The sequence below is a fragment of the Drosophila arizonae genome, chromosome 3 (genome assembly GCF_054131065.1).
Source record: "Drosophila arizonae isolate 15081-1271.41 chromosome 3, UAZ_ARI_1.0, whole genome shotgun sequence".
NCBI classification, from domain to species: domain Eukaryota; kingdom Metazoa; phylum Arthropoda; class Insecta; order Diptera; family Drosophilidae; genus Drosophila; species Drosophila arizonae.
The window spans coordinates 20,017,263-20,034,685 of NC_142923.1; the positions used below are offsets into that span (position 1 = coordinate 20,017,263).

Consider the following 17,423-nt stretch of genomic DNA (forward strand, 5'->3'; position numbering starts at 1 on the left):
CTCAAGGCATAATCGACTCAATTTGAGATTAAGCTGAAAATATAATTCACGGCTCCTCTAGCTACTTTCTAACCATTTCTGTTCACCTGGTATTTTGTTCATATTCTTACGCAAAAATGTGTCATGCCCAAATAAAATTTTAAATTAAAAAGTAGAATTTAAAAAAATATAAACATGACTAGAAGGAAGGAAGGAATGGCGGATATAGATAACAGTTATATCCTGAATACTCAAATTAGCGCTCAATGCATTATAGACTCAATTTGAGATTAGACTAAAAAATAAACATTTTCACAGCTCTTCTAACTAACCATTTCTGTTCACCTGGTATTTTGTTCATATGTTTGCGAAAAATTTATCTAACCCAAATAAAAACGTAAACTAAAAAGTAGAAGGCAAATAAAAAAAAGCCAAAATAAAATATTATATCGGGCTATTTGCTTTTTATTTATTTATAATGTAAGCACGACTACAAGGAAGAACGTAAATGGCGGACGTAGATAACAGTTATATCCCAGACTCAAAAATATCGCTCAATACATAATATACTCAATTTAAGATTAGGCTCAAACAGCTCTAGCGGGTATGCAATAAGATTCTTCAAGAGCCTTCCAGCTACTTTCTAGCCACTTCTGTTCGCCTAATATTTCAGTTGTTTTTACATTTACTTTGCGAATTCCATAAAAATAAAAAAAAAAGTAAAAAAAAAGTATATAAAATTAAATTTTATTTTATTTATGTCAAATAATGTTATGTGATCACACATCAGAAATTACTTCGGTAGCTTTGAGTGGCATAATGTTTCTGAGCGTAACATCTATTTTAAAGCAGGATAAACAAATATTTTGCTTAAATATTCAAAAGGAAAATAGTTGCTTCACTTTCACCTGGTCTGATCCCTTTCAACGCCCATTCAGTACTTGACACATTATACCAGGTGGCACAGATAGCAGAGGAGGCATGCCCCTAGCTGTCTGCTCTAAGAGTCACATTATTCAACACGTAACCCATTTGCTGTGAGCACAGTAAGTCAAATAAGTGAGCGCCCGCATGAGCTTTCATTCGTAAAGAAGTCAGGAGGACAGTGGCTAAAAATAAACTCAGTCTAGCTTTTATTAGACTCCTTCCCACACACACACATACACACACACGCACACAGAAATATCCATTATATCTCACGTTTTGTGCACATTTAATGAGGCAGTTGTGAGCGTGCGAAGCGCTTAGCTCACGATATATCTATACATATACATATATATTTTTTTGCTGCTGACCGGACGTGGTCGTAGTCGGAAATGGCCGCTAAAAGGATATGTGGCAGCAGGGCGAGGGCGGGCGCCACAGGAAGCAACGTTCACAGCGCTAAGGGCAGGGCAGCCAAGGGGCCGGCAATATTGTTGTAGACATAAACTTCTAGCCGCGCCTGCCTCACTTGTTGAGTGCCCCTCCGCCCCCGCCCCGCTCGACTACTGCTTGCTCTACCTGCTCATTCTATCTCTATCTTGGCTCTCGGCTCTCCTTTTGCCTGTTGCTGCTAATTGGCATAGTGCGTGTTTTTACACTTGGCTGCGCTGCGCTGCCGTCTGGCCAGGGGTGGGAGGTGGAGGGGCAACGCGATATCCGTGTGCAGCAATTGAACACTGCCATTTGGCAGCCAAATAGGTGAAGCATAATGAGACAAGGCAGGCGCAATGCACTGCAGGCTCAACTGATACGGAAGTAATGGCTGTGCTTGGAAGAATAGAAGATAATTAATAGGAAGACACGCGCACACACACACACACATTGATAGCTAGAAGAACTGTCTCTCTTAATGAAAATCATGGTCACTGTTGAACCTCCAAGTAATACTAATTATGGCTGACAGAACTTAGTCGAAAGATTTTCAGTTAAATTAATACCAATTAGGACTGATCTAACTTAGCTAAAGCAGAATTAAGATGTAGCTAAATTCAATGTTTCCAACGGAAATCAGGCTAAGATGAAAGTGGAGCAATTGTAGTCATAATCATCATAGTTAATCCAAAGTTTTTCCAGTCAGATAAAGCTCAAATTAATTTCTAATTAAATGTCAAATAAGTAACTAAATCTTAAATTGTAATAGCAGTAATAATATTTAAACAATCTTAAATTATATATAAATAAATTTGACATAGTGCAAGTTCCTTGTTTAGTGGAGGCTATAGAGTTGACAGTGGAGCGTTCTTTGGCCGTTTCTAGAATGGAGAATATCCTTATTAATAATTTGGTAAACTTTAAGATCAAGAATTGAATTGAAATACTTCCTTGTTCAGTTTCCATGGAGTTGAATTAATAAAGAGCAAACATAAAAGGGTTTACTGAAAATAAACAACATAATATTAATGTAGATAAAAGCTATGGGTAGACCTATAATATCCATTATATAAAATCAATAATTTGCGTGCTTCTAGAAAATAATGCAGCCAGATAGAAATTGTGTGCAAGTAAACGAAGATTTCGATTACTGGATTCACTTTAAAGACAGAAACCATAGAACTAAGCTTAAATAACTCGGATATTGCTTGTTATATTCTCGTATATTATAAATAATTTATCACTGTCATCATCTCATCTATTTACCCAGACTCCTCGAGTCATCTGATGACTCAGTAGCCGCATTCCTAAATCAAGTTTGCCCAATGCATCGGCTTGTCCCTCGACAATCGAATCAATAATGCGCGCGCTGCACTTGCACAGCCCTGAAAAGCCACTTAAGCCCTTTGCAGCAGCAAATAAATAATGCCCCAGAGTCCCTCAACTGTGCCGCACTATGAACTATGAACTGCCAAATGTAAACTGTAAACTGTAAACTGTGTGTCCTGCGGTCAAGCTCGGGCACGTGTTTGTCCCGGAGAAGGTTCAGAGTCAAGGTCACTCAATTTCTCTCTGGCAACCACAATGACTGCAGCTAAACGACATTGGGACTGATGTGTGACAAGTGAGAGCGATGCCAGAAGCCAGACTGGACGACTGGAAAATACCCTGTCTCAATATTATATTATATTAATTCACAATATTTCCGCTCACTCTGCGATTCTATGGACACTTTACGTCAATTTCTTCTGTATAACTTGAGCCTTTGCTCACCTACTTAATACCCTGTACGACTATAAAATATTCTGTCTCCTTTAATAATATTGTTACTCTCTCTTTACTTAACTTCCAAATAGATGCCCCTTACTTTTCTAGTCGTAATACCTCGTACGAGTAGAAAATACCTCGTTTAGCTTCAGGGTCAAACAGCTGCCTCTGAGATGGACTCAGTATGTCCAGCTCTTCTTCCCACCGATTCTTTGCTCTCCTATCTAATACCCTCTACTTTTTATAGCTTCCTAGTCAAGCAGCTGTCTCTGAGCTTTAAAGTAAAATCAAAAATAAAAAATAAATGTAAATTAACTTAAAGTATATATAATCTATAATTTAAGTCCATTAGCTTTACTCACCCGCCCAATATACCCGCTTCTGTCTCACTTACAGCGCATTGAAATCAATACTAATTACTTTGACAACTTTCGTATTTTGCAGGCTGTATCTTGGCCGAGTTGTACACGGGCTTTCCCCTCTTCCCCGGCGAGAACGAGGTGGAGCAGCTGGCCTGCATTATGGAGGTGCTGGGCCTGCCGCCCAAGGTGCTCATCTCGGTGGCTCGCCGCAGCCGGCTCTTCTTCGACTCGCGCGATGCGCCGCGCTGCATAACCAATACGAAGGGCCGCAAGCGGTCGCCGGGCAGCAAGTCGCTGTCACAGATTTTGCACTGTCAGGATCGCTATTTCATAGACTTTCTGCAGCGGTGCCTGGCGTGGGATCCCGCGGAGCGGATGACGCCCGATGAGGCCGCCCATCATGAGTTCCTGCAGCCATCGGCGTCGAGTCGGCATCGCAGCTGCCGCATGTCCACCAGCTCGTCCAGCTCGGGCCTGAACAGTGTCTCCCAGAAGTCTTCCTGCTACAACTTTGCAGAGATCTCGCCGGGCAACGGGCCAGTGGTTGCCTCCATAACGAGCACCACAGCCGTTAGCAATGCGGCCATCACGACCAAGTCCATCACCAGCAGCAGCAGTTCCCGTCAGCCCCATGGCCATGGCCATGCCCACGGCCACGCCCAGTCGAACGGCCACCTGCCCGACATCAAGCTCAGCGCCAGCGACAAATACAACAGCATGCAGAAGGTGGCCGTGCGCTCCAAGATCACCTCGAGCGTCTCCGATCTGGAGTCGGTGCAGCAGCAGTACTCGCTGCATCGCATCTGCGGCGGCGTGGGCAGCGGCAGCACCCACCACGTTTCTTCGGCCGCCACCAGGAAGCATCTAAATGGCAGCAGCAACACGACCAACGGCAACAGCAACAGCAACAGCAACAGCAACGGCAACATCAATGGGAGCAGCAGCAGCAGCAAATACGGCAGCTCAACGCTGGCGCACAATCATCACAATGTGACGCATCACAATGCATCCACGGCGACGATTGCCACGGCCACGCACCATCATCATCATCATGGCGTGGGCGTGGGCGTGGGCCAGGTGGGTGGCCAGATAACAGGTGCCGGCTCCAATGTGGCCATGTCACACTCTCAGTCCACGGGCGATGTCTCCGACCGGGCGATCTTTGGGCGGGCTTGACTTAGGGCGCGGCCCACCAAGCTCGAGCTGAAGAAGTGCAAGCTGGTCAATATGATGGACTTCTGGAGCTAGAAGTGGCGTCCACAGCAGTGCGCTGATCTGCGGGAGGAATAGTAGGCAGCTGCTGCTGCCGGCCCACAAAAACCTAGCTGTAAATGTTTAGCTATACATATATGTATCCATGTATATATGCGTATATATATGTGTATATATATGTATGTACGTATTTAGGTCTATATATGTATGTGTATTGTGTATTAAGTGTGTCTCTCTTTATCCGGTTGCAAACAGACATTTATGAAATATGCGAAATATATATATATATAAATATATATAGTTATATGATATATAGTTGATATATACACACTCACACTCACACACACAGACACACTTGCAACAGTCTTGCAGTATTCTCAGTTAATTTCATTGATTTTTATTTTTATTGTATTTTATTTGATTTTTTTTTTTTTTTGCTACTGCCATAGCTAAAATATACATATACAGCTTGATATATGATTTGTATTTCCTAAAAATGTATTTCTCTCCCAAAAGTATTCGTACGACTTCCACGCCTTTTCACGTGCATTCATGCAAAACTGTATTCAACACGATCAAATTGATATGTCATAACTAACATAATAATAATGAAAATGAATAAAATGGAATAACATAACCTAGTTATATATATACATCTATATGATATACACATGTATGCATATTATGTAAGCAATTCAACTCCAAAATCTGTAAACAATTTCCATACAGCTTCCATGTGTTTTGCAACAGTATCAAGGCTGTTATTAGTTACAAATAGAGATTGTGACTATATTTATAAGTTGGAATGTTTCATCATCAATTCAAAGCTCAAATGTAGAACTCTTTATGACTAAAATAACTCCCAATTGCTAGGGAGCCTCATAGACCCACCAAATTATCAAATCGAAAATACCCCAGTTAATTATATAAACTATAGATAAATATATATCTCTAGCTAGATATAGACGGCCTATCTGAAACATTCTGACCTAGGACTGGATTAGGTTCGATATCAATTGAGCGTCAAGTTTGACACCAAGTTTAACGTAAGTTTGTATTTTGCATGAGAGAATTTGAGAAAGATCGCAATCGATATAGATCTCGATGCGGAATCGTTTTGTAATTGAATATGTCCAAAACACTCACACATAGTGCAAGTAACATGTCATAATCTAATGAGTATACACACCACACATATTATATTAAACTATAAACTAATATTACGTAATTATTGATTAGAAACAAGATAAAATGAAACAACAACAATTTATTGCCAATACCACACAAAAAAAAAAGTAAAAAATAAAAAGAAAACATACAATATATAAGAAATGAAACTTTAACTAATTCTATGTAAATCGTATTAATGGAAAAACAAACAAAAATAAATACAATTTTACTATAATCAAAGTTTGAAACACATATACACACACAGACACACTCTTGAGACAGTTGAGTGTTAGCTAAGAGCAGAGATGCCCCTCAATGTGCCCTATCCCCTTCCTCAAATACTCTTTATAACACGTTCCCCTCCCCCGCTCACTATAAGTCGGAGCCTAGACTGTCTGTATGAACAATGTTTTGTGTACGTACTTTTAGATATCACTGTAAACAGAATGCAAATTTTGCTCATGACTTTGATAGTGTCGTAGAATATATATACATATAAATATATATATCACGATATAGCTTATATACACAATAATTTCTGCCTATTTTATGTATTATTTATGTTCTTATATATATATATCAAAATATATATATTTCTCTGCCTAACTACTACTATTACTACTATATCATTTTTTCTTTTATGTATTATGTGACGTTTATTCATTTTTCAAACTTAAAAAATAAAATTTAAAAAATGCAAAACGTTATTTACAAAGTGAGTTTCGAATTTAAAGTTTAGTATTAAATTATATGAAGAAGAGTTAAAAAAAAAAAAAAATAAAAAAAAAAATAAACACAAAAACAAAAATTACTTTTAATTATAAACAAATATATCAATTTTTAATTAATGAATCATATTTAATGGTGTAGAAACCAGAATGAAAACCAACAACAACAACATGTAATCAATACAATTACAATAATTGAAAAATAAATTTAAAAAACTTATGTACTCAAAAACTTGCGCATTTATTATTATATATATGTTAATTTTACAGACAAAGATTTTGCTGGCTTCAATCTTTTTAAATGGATTATGCTATGGGATGAAATGAGCCATGCCCCATGGCCCCTGATAAGGGTTAAGCTTTTTGTCGCTTTAAGAAAATTAAAAGGATAGCATACTTTTAGGCATGCAGTAAAATATATTCATCCTCTGACTTGCTGAATAGAATTTTGATTTGCTATATAATACTGTGTTTACTGGCTATGATTTTTGCATATTTTCTTACTATATAGTAAATTAGTTTCATATAAACTCAAAAAAGACCACGATGTGCTCAGAGGCTACATTTGAAGCTTTATAATATCCATTTCATAATTATGTTCTGCAGAGCAGGTAACACTTTGTATGTGTAATCTGGGCTTGACTTCGTAAGAGTCAACTCTCTAATCTTCTATATATGTAATATTATATACAGCTATTAAATGAGTTTAATATACAGTTCCGATTTCAGATCGTCAAAGCTATTTATTCCACTCATTCGATATTCTAACCCAGAAGAGCTGCTCGTCGCACTTATATCATACAAATTTCACAGATCTTTGTAGCCATCGATCCTAATTTACAAACGATTATCTAATTTAACTAAAAAATATATTCATCAAGCGATCATCGAAGCTATCTCTAGTATTTATTCCATTCACCAATTAATTAGCAGAAATCTTACCAGTTGAGCTGCTTATGCGATGAGCTGTTCCACCTGTATAAAATTTACAGCTGATTAAATGTAACTTTTTTTCTTTTAATTTATTTTGATTAAGTTATAGCTACCTCAGCTTCTGCCCTCCGTCAGATTGATGTGTGTCTTTTGATGCTCACAACGTTTTGACACCATTTGCAAATACCTTTGGGGCAACAATTTGTTAATTTAATTTTGTTTGCAAACCTTTTTTATGTTGTTGTTGCCTTTCTTCTCCCTCTCCCTCTCCTTCTCCTTCTTTTTTTCTAGTTGCATGAGTTGTGTAATATCCGAATTATGGATGTGTCTGATGTTTGGGCATCTATTAAATGAGCATTTGTGTAATAGCCGCCGCACGTGTGCCTTGCTTTTGTTGCTATCTGCAGGAGATAATGTGAATCAAATGTGGATTTTATTAATGGCATACAGTTCGTTAAAGACTAATGGATGCTGGGGCACAGCTGTACCAATTGCAGCTTAACATCACATCGCTGACAGACTGTGAAGATCATGAATGATTTTCACTTTTTCCACCATGTGAAGCACTTGACAAGTGTTTTGCGTGGGGGTTTGATCCGCTGAGAAAAAGACGAGAAAGCGAAAATTCTAAGTATAAGCCCACTTCTTTACGTGTGTGTGTGTGTAGAAAATCTTCATTCTGGAATGAAAAGTAAAAGTTGCCTTCACGATCCACGATCCAACGATCGTTGATCCAAGCTAAACAAACAAAATAATAATAGTAATTCCCATTGAGCTCTTCGAGTGATAAGCGCGACGCGTAACTCTCATTGAGTTAAAGGTTTATTGACGCAAACTTTTAGTCTGCTGCTGCTGTTGCCGCGTCTTCTTCTTCTTCATCATCATCGATGATGAGCTTCATGATGATCGCCGTCGTCGGCGTCGTCATCGTCTGGCACTTGTTTTTGTTGTCGTTTAAGCCTCCAGTTCGGGTCCATGGCAGCTCGAAGGCCGTCGCTTCTATCTGCCTCTGCTGCTGCTGCTGCTGCTGCGACTCTTCTTTTTTTTTCTTTCTTTCTTTCTTGCGTTGATCATTCATCGCAAAGGTGAAAGTCTTTCTCCCTGCAGCATTTTCTTGTTGCCATACGCTGTACACAGCATTTTTAGTCTTGTTTTTTTGTTTGTGGGCTTTTGCCGATGTTTTGATTTCTGTTGTTTTTATTTAACTTTGACTTTGGCTTGGCTTTGCCTGCTCTGTGACTTGGCTTTTTCATCAATCTCTTGCACAAATATTGCCCAGCCATTAGGCTTTTGCCCCCGTCCCGCCCCACTACAATTATCTGAAGATTTATGCCAAAAAATTAACAAATTCTAAATTGGCCGCCTTCAACGTTTTCCCACACTTGAGTAAAACATAATTTAGTTAGGTTAATCTCAAGTACAAAAACATATTCATTTCGTCGTATTATATCATCTCGTTTTATCTGCAGCCTCTTATGACGCATTTATAGGTGGGCCACGCCGAAAAATTAAACAGATGAATTTTTTATTACGATCAGCATGTTTCCGCCGTCACGTCTCGGGTCTGAGGTCAATATGGCGATTTCTGACTTGATGGAAAGCAGACTTATGGATGACTAACAACTTGATAGATAAGAAAAATTGCAGATGGTCCGATTATAGTTATCGATTTCAAATGATTGATGCATCCGAGAAAGAATGCTTATACAAGTTATTTTTAACATAGTTGCGAAAATAAACTCTAATGGGTATTGATATAAAATAAATTAAATATTAGCTTTAATAACAAATATATTATACTAAATGATAATAATACCACACTATTATATTTCATTTTGGTTTCTTATTAAATATCGTCTTGTAGTTTGTTTAATTAAATAATAAACCAGACTAGGAGATTGTATTATTCAATACTCTAGCATAATATGCTTCCTAATTAAATAAAAAGTCTAAAAATATAAATAATAAAAATATAATTATAAATATAATTATATAAACAAAATTATAATTATATAAATAATAAAAATATAGTTATACAAAAATATATTCAAATAAAACGTCAAATAAATAATAAAAAATTATATATAAAGACAATATATAAAAAAATGAAACAAATAAATAAAATAAAAAAAATAAAAATTAATAATAAATATAAATACTTTTCAAAAACAGCTTGCTTTAAATAAGGTCAAACCCCCAGCTGCTCAAAACCTCCTCAGAATTTAGCAAAATCTTCAAATATCCTACATAAAAAGCGCAACGTCAAACTAAATTAAATTAAATATTTATTTTATTTTGAAGATCTTGACTATCTCTTAAACTGAAAACTCTTAAAAAACAACAGAAATTTGAGCATCATTAGAAACACTTGAGACAAAACGGAGAAAACTTCTTCAATGAAATTTTGGTATTTTTCCCATTCGATAATTTATTGTGCCTGACAAAGCCAATTGAATTAACGTGCACAAAAACAGGTGATTGTTGTTATTATTGTTGTTGTTTTATGTGTTTTCCATATAGATTTTATAGTCATCATGGCTTTTCTAGCCGTACGATTGCTGAACAAAGAAAGCTATCAAATAAAATTAAAGCATCGAACGGATACAAAAGAAGCAACGTCTCGAGTCATTGGACTTGGTTGGGCAGCAGCCCCAACCTGCGCCATCATCGAATCAGTCAAATCGAGCATAGGCCACTATCGCTGTCTATCTGTGGGGTGTAGAGTGACCAGAGCGAAACCCGATAAGCTGCTTATGTAATGCAACTGGAGATCGAATAGATTCGTATCGATTAGAGGGGTCGGTCCGTCCATTCCGCCATTCGTCTGCCCATTCGTCTATCCGGTCCGCAGTTGAGACCTACTCTAGAATTGCATTGGGCATAGAGTTAATGGGCCATTTGCTTGCATATTTCATATCTGTTGCGTTGCGTTTGAAAGTGAAAATCTTTATTAATGAAAGCTGGCGTTGAAGTGTTTGCCTGACGGACTTGCCGATTAGTCGATTAGTCGATTAGTCGTCGCATTGCCGAATTTTTCGAGCCACAGCAAATTGCTGCGATAATTGCTGGAAAGCAGCAAATGCCATAATTTGTGTGAGTGGCCCAGGCTGCGCTTTGATAAGGGCCACCAGATTGACAGCTAACTGGCCGGCCAATAGCCAGCCAGCTGTTGCACAAGAGGAAGTCAATTGGATAATCAGAGATGGAGGAAAACTTTTGATTAGATCTATGGGAGTGGCAAAGTGAGAGCAGCTGAGGATGATCTGTGGAGGAATTCTTTATAAATCTTAGCTGAATATGAACTAAGCAATGTCTTAGAAAGCAAGTGGATGTTTGTAGATAAGAAGCAGGCTGTTGAAAAGAGAAGAATTTTGCTGTCAATTTAATAACAGTAAAATAGTTAAAGACAATATACCGCTATAACCGATATAATATAGTGTAATTACTTTGAGCTTACTCTAAGAGAGATGTACTTGAGATAGAGCCATATTTATAATCCAAGAAACTTGTAAATGCCTTTGGGCTCAAGTTATCTTCATTAATAACTGAGGAATGTTTAACTACTTAAAAAAGAAAAAAACAATTAAATACCGAAGCGCATAATGAATTTATCCAACAGAAGATCTTCGTTTAGGTTGTTTTGATTAAATGCAGCTTAATGAATTCCACCCAATGCAGATCAATTAAATACTTCAGCTCTCTGTACTTCGCTCGAATTCCTTCAAAACACTAAAAACTTGACTGATCTGACATTCACAGACTTTTCGATGTTAGCGTAACCTTGATACTAGATATGAATACCACCAGCTAACATCATAAATGACTGTCCAGTTTAGGCACTCGGCAAGCTTCATCAATGCGAAACATCAATTATTAGCGATCCATTTGATCGGTTCAACAGCGTCATGCTGTGCCCTCTCTCGGTCTATGTAAAACTAGATCAAATCAACCTGCAACGATTATTCATCGATTTTCGATGATGTAAGTGCGTAATGGGGTTGATCAATTGGAGCGCCGATCTCAGCTGGATCAGGTCCGGTCCGAGCTACCGTCTAGCTCTCCATAAAATATAGCGGAAAGACAACGCCGGCCACATTAATCATCTACTTTTGGTAATTATGATCAGAGTGAAAAATGCGTAAAAAATGAATCACTTGAAGACTGTAGTCGGATCGTGGTGTGTGCTTGGAATGCAGTTTTAATGATCTGTACGAAATGTTAAACACATATTCGTTGCCATTGTGCGGGGCTATGTGACACTTGGGTCTCGTAAATGCTAATGATGATGTCGGCAATTTCATTTGGCCGGCTATTAAAAGGCATTTATGGTCATTACGAATCGTACGCCTTCAATTGGCGTTCTTATCTACGCTTCCGAGTGCGGAAGTTACGTGATTTTGGGGCGTCTGCAATCGAAGACTGTGCAGATAGCTTCATATTTGTCTAGCCAAGTGTTTCTGGTTCGATAAAGACTGCAACGCGAAGAGCGAATATCATTTGCTGTGCAAAGCAGACGAAGAAGAAGAAGACGGCGAAGAGGTGAACAAAAAATCAAAACCAAAATTAAATACAGCTCGGTATAGAGCGTGGCATTTCCTCATGTTGCACACCAGCAACACTTTCTCTTTCAACCGCCGAGCCGCTCTTCGATGCTTTCTCTTTGCACCGAACGCGCTCTCAGCAACTGTTGCTGCTGCTGCCGACGTTGTTGCTCGTGTTGCCAGCAACATGTTGCGACGCTCATCGTCGCATCACGTCGTTCGCATATTTGTTTTTTGTTGTTGCTTTTGTTTTTGTTTTTTTTGGCATCTTCGTCGCTTTGGCTTGGCTTAAATTGTTACCAAACGCTTAATGATCTTCAGTTAAGCATCGAACTTTTACCAGACAAGTCGTGTCTGCGGCTAGCACTCGACTGACGACTCCGCGGCAGCCAACGCTTACGGAATACTAAATAAAACAATAATAGTTGAAAACCCAAGCGCCAAACAAAAACTAACTGCATTTGCATAAGGCATAAGGCAAAAATAGAAAACGTTCCAGCGCAAAAGTTGATTTCAGTTTTGTGTTTTTGACAATTTGAAAAATTTGACTTCATGTTTTCTCTCGTACTCGAACATAGTGCAACGATATTTGATTAATCGAAATTCAAGAAAAATCAAGGCTGTAACTGTAAATTGGAAAAACCTCAACAAATAAATAGTCAAGTTATCTAGCGGAAATCGGTGTGAATCATGCGAGTTTTGTTGACTCTTTGGGGCACTTTGTGCCTGTGGACGATCACGGCGAATGCACAAGGATTTATTCCGCCCAATGTAGTGCAACATAATGGAGTAAGTTTTATGAAAAACATATTCAAATATAGCTGGAAATAATGTAACATTATTTTAAACACAATTAATGAACATTCATTCAAATATGAGCATGAAAATAAATGTCCTAGATTAAAGTCTCTGTAAAGGAATCTATAAAAAAAATAGTTTGAATATTTTCATTGATTGAAATTCACATATTTAAATTAAACCGACTTTCAATAATAGTTTAAAAATATATTCAATATTTTTTTTATTCAAATTAATATATTGTTCAGATTCACTGACTTTCAATAATGCCAAAATATATGTAAAGAAAATATTGCATATATGATTTAATTGAAATAAATATAGTTTAAGGTTAACCGCCTTTCAATAAAAGCTAAATGTAAATTCAAATCATGAAATTAATATATTTTTGCTTTATATCAGATTTTAGGTCAAACCTTTGCTTTGCTTAAAATAGTTTATAAATAATATATTTTCCACCCCATTCATTTTTTGCGGAATTTCTATTTAAATATTGTGTTATGATTATTATTTTGATATGTATTGTGAATAAATATTAAATGGTATTTTTATACACTCTGACAATTGCCTTTGTGGCTGTCAACAAATTGAGATCGAAATGGACTCGTTCCAGTTAACCCTAGACAATGTTTATAAAAAGTCTGCGACAGAGCTCAAATATGTGCCCAATACAGAGCCTCAACAATGTGATAGAAACTGAAAAGATTTATAAATCCATTTGCATTTCCATTGAACGCTATGCAAATATTTATTGTGTATTCTAGTTGTGAATATTATTTGAAGTGGATGTGACATAGATTTTAGGAAAGTTTCTGCAAAAATAGGCCAAAAAAAAAGATGAATGGCCAACAGAGGAGATAAATGCGGATAAACGGATTTGTATATTATGCAATTTTCGTTTGGAAAATTTCAAAAATTCCCCAAAACACTTGAGGGAGATTTATATAAAGCCCAAGACTAAATTATTCAATTATTCAAAACATTTTCATGGGCATTTTCATATTAATTGTACAAATATTCAACTGACTTGCCTCAATGAACTTTCCCTTTTTTTATATATATACATATATATGGATATTTATATACAGCATCTTCTTTGTTTCTTTGAAGATGCAAAGGAAGCAGAGAGTAAAAGCCACAAAGTCATGGCAACGCTTAGAGTTGCAGATGATAATAAACCTGTTCGCTTTGAAAACAAAAAGAGATATGCAAGAAACTGAGTCAAGTGGGCTAAGGGAATCTCAGTTCTAAGGCGACATTCAATAGTTAGGTCAGTTACAGACTGATGTATATAGATGTATATGTATGTATGGGTTGTAATACATACATATTAATTATCATTAACAAAGTCTTGCGGCCAACATAATTGATAGAGCTATTAGAGCTATTTACAACAACAAATATATGTATTTATATAGAGATACGAACACCTATCTATCTATCTAGCTTATCCCTTGGCTATTGTTGTTATTGCAGCTTTTGTTGTATTTTTGTTTGTTGGTCAATGCGGCATTTGTGGCATCCGCTGTTATAGTTAGTTTTCACTTTCATGGCCTCAGCCTCAGAGTTGCCAACTGGCAGCCGCAACAATTTATGATATTTCCAATTTGATTGTCATTTTCGCTCTTTGTTGTTGCTGCTGCTGCTGCTGGCTTTGATTTGCGGATGAACTAATGTCCATAATTGGGATTTGTTTCATCTGTTGTCTGCTTTGAAAAACGTAACACTTTCGTTGCATAAACGTATTTTCATAATATTTGGGCTAAATACCAATTTTTATGATACCAAAACACACACACACACAAATGAAATTTCAGCTTAAGTCAGCTCGAGTCACTAAAAAGCGCAGTTAAAGTTGAATCAGTTTCTCATTTTGTGACTCAATTTGAGAAAAGTTGTCAAGGGAATGCAGAGCCTTTTTGAGAAGCGCATATAGAGGCGCTTGGTAGTTTCGGCTCTCTTCCAGCATAAATTACCCAAATCATCAAGCGAAATCCCAATCAATATCTATTCAATATTCTACTGCAAAATTTTTATTGAATTTCAAGTAGTTTTCCCTTATATTTCCCATAGTTTGCATCCTTTGCTAGCTGATTTCATAATGTGGATTATATCATAGCGAATCGCATGCTCAATTACATTTTCAATTTGTTTGACTAAGCAGCACTTCCTGCCCCAAACAACACTCGGCACTCAACACTCAACACTTTGGCTTTATTTCCATTTACTGTTGGCACTGCCGCTGTCCAATCAAGCGCTTCATCAGAGTCACAATTTTGTTCACTTTTCCACGTGCGCCGCCCGAGCATTTTCAACGAAATTGAAATTGAAATTCGATTTAATTCTCAACTAGCAACAACAGCAACAACAGCGACAGCGACAGCAGCAGCGACAGGCACAGCAACAACTCAATCATGTTGGGCCACTCTAAACTAAATGTGAAGCGAGTTCAAAGTAAAATCCAACTCGAGGGCTGCCTAATTGGCTCTGCGTGTGATTAGCGTTCAATTACTTCGATTTATTTGTGATACAATGCAAGCCAATTGAAGCCGATTTGACGCCATTTGATGCAGTCTGGCGCCACTTAACGAGCTTTAACTAACAAATCCGACCAGGCTATAGGTCTGCCTTTGTCTACATCTATATGTAGGTATATATAATTGGTTCAATGGGGCGCGTGGGCAACACACCTCAGCAAATGTCAAGTTTGAACTACTCTAAAATTCTAGTTGCCAAGCAACTTTCATTTTTTAACGCACAAATCCATTAACTCTTTGTCGCGGCAACAAAAAAATTTATGTTTTCGATAAATATGCAACCAAAATATATTTGTATAAAAGATCTCTCGATTGACCCACTTTCCACATAACAACAACAACAACAGCAACAAAACCTGCTAGAATGACGGACCTACACTCCCCAAAAACAACAACAACAATACAAGCGCAAAAAAAATATATATATGAAAAAAAAAAAAACGAAACAACAAAATCAAAAGAAATTACAACTTGAAATTCATACAATAAATCGCAAACAGGTTGAAGGGCCTGTCAAGCGCGTATCTCGCAGATACAAAGATACACAAAAGTATCTTAAGACAGTTGCCGCTGCCTGCAGCAGATCTCAATGTACCAAAATAAGTGATGCTGCTTATTTTTTATTATTATTATCATTTCTTCTTCTTCTTCTCTTGCGGTTATTGTTGCCAGCAGCCAATTAAAAATGCCATAGCTCAGCTCGCTAGCCCCGTAAGTCTATTACAATGCTAATGGCAGATAGTTGACATAGACCTAGATATTTATAGACTACTCTTTTTTTTGCAATTTGCAAAAAAATAAGAAAAGATTTCTTTAATTAAATAAAAGTAAGCCATAATTTAATTAATTTATAACACGAAATATGAAAAAGGAAAAATGTAGAAATTAAAAAATAAATAAAAGCTTTTTAGCATTTAATTTTTAATATTTTCTATGTAACTCCAAGTCTCATAAAAATCTTAAACTTTTATTTATAGTCATTTTTATACTAGTTCGAATGAAAACAAAAGTTTTTCTATAATTTATAGCACGACTCATGAGAAAGAAAAATTGCAGAAAATAAATGTATAATTTATGAATTTTACTTGAACTAATGTTTCATAATGAAGCAGATATTTGCATAGATTTACTATATATTTTCCACACCATTCCAATGTTATACGTTAAGCTAAACCTCTTGAGAATCTTAAACCCATCTCAAAGCAATTAACTCGTCTTACGACACACATATTTGCCCAGCTATTTCATAATTAATTCACGCATCTCGCACACAATCGAAAGTGAAAGCAAAATATTGAATATTGAAGAGTCAACAGATATGTATAAAAAAAATTTAAATTAAGATGAGAAATTGAAAACAAAAAAACACAAAAAAAAAAAAAAAAAAAATTCCAAAGCTATGCCAACTATTTGGCAGGGAGGCGACAGTAAAGCCAACGTAACATGGCTAGCCAATTGGACGCTGGGAGAGCATTGGACATGGTTTAGATGATGGGCGACAGATGTTGCCTGAATTGTTGTTGCTGCTGCTGCTGCTGCTGTAAGGCCTGAACAGTTGTTGGTTGTTGCCTGTCTGTTTGTCGCTGGCAATTTCTGTTTACACGACACAAAAAGGCAACTGCAAACGCAAAGCATCGTACACACATACATATAAATCTATATACGTATACAACATACACTTTGATATCAGGCGCAAAATTAAGAAATACCAAAAACAAAGAGGCAAAGGCATCGTATAAAAGAAACTTCAGCGTCAGCCGCCAGCCGACTTGACTTGGTCTTTAAACTGTGACCAGTTCCTGCTCGCGGACAAAAGGAAGATGATGATGTGGCTAAAAGAAGAAACAAAACAAAACAAAACAACCAAATAAAAATACGTATTTTATTTTTCTTGTTTACCAAAAACTTTGCAATGGGTTGTTGCCTGTTGTAATCGCAGGCCGTTGCCGTTTTCTGTTGGTGTTGCTGTTGCCACAGCCAACTTATGTCAATAGACCGAGGCAGCGGCAGTGGCAGACGCAGAGGCAGAGGCAGCGGCAG

The 17,423-nt window shown here is 37.0% G+C and overlaps 2 protein-coding genes across 2 annotated transcripts in view; both read left to right on the plus strand.

The window, feature by feature from the left end:
* The window catches only part of Dyrk2 (Dual-specificity tyrosine phosphorylation-regulated kinase 2), a 64,633-nt gene extending 58,181 nt beyond the window's left edge, over positions 1 to 6,452 (plus strand). The window contains exon 10 of the mRNA XM_018003924.2: positions 3,547 to 6,452. Coding sequence (XP_017859413.1) covers positions 3,547 to 4,640 — 1,094 coding nt within the window. The 3' untranslated portion in view covers positions 4,641 to 6,452. The remainder of the gene's footprint in view (positions 1 to 3,546) is intronic.
* A 5,893-nt stretch (positions 6,453 to 12,345) lies between these two features.
* Positions 12,346 to 17,423, plus strand: part of LOC108611347 (uncharacterized) — a 28,174-nt gene continuing 23,096 nt past the window's right edge. The window contains exon 1 of the mRNA XM_018003923.2: positions 12,346 to 12,837. Within this exon, the coding sequence (XP_017859412.1) occupies positions 12,739 to 12,837 (99 nt within the window). The 5' untranslated portion in view covers positions 12,346 to 12,738. The remainder of the gene's footprint in view (positions 12,838 to 17,423) is intronic.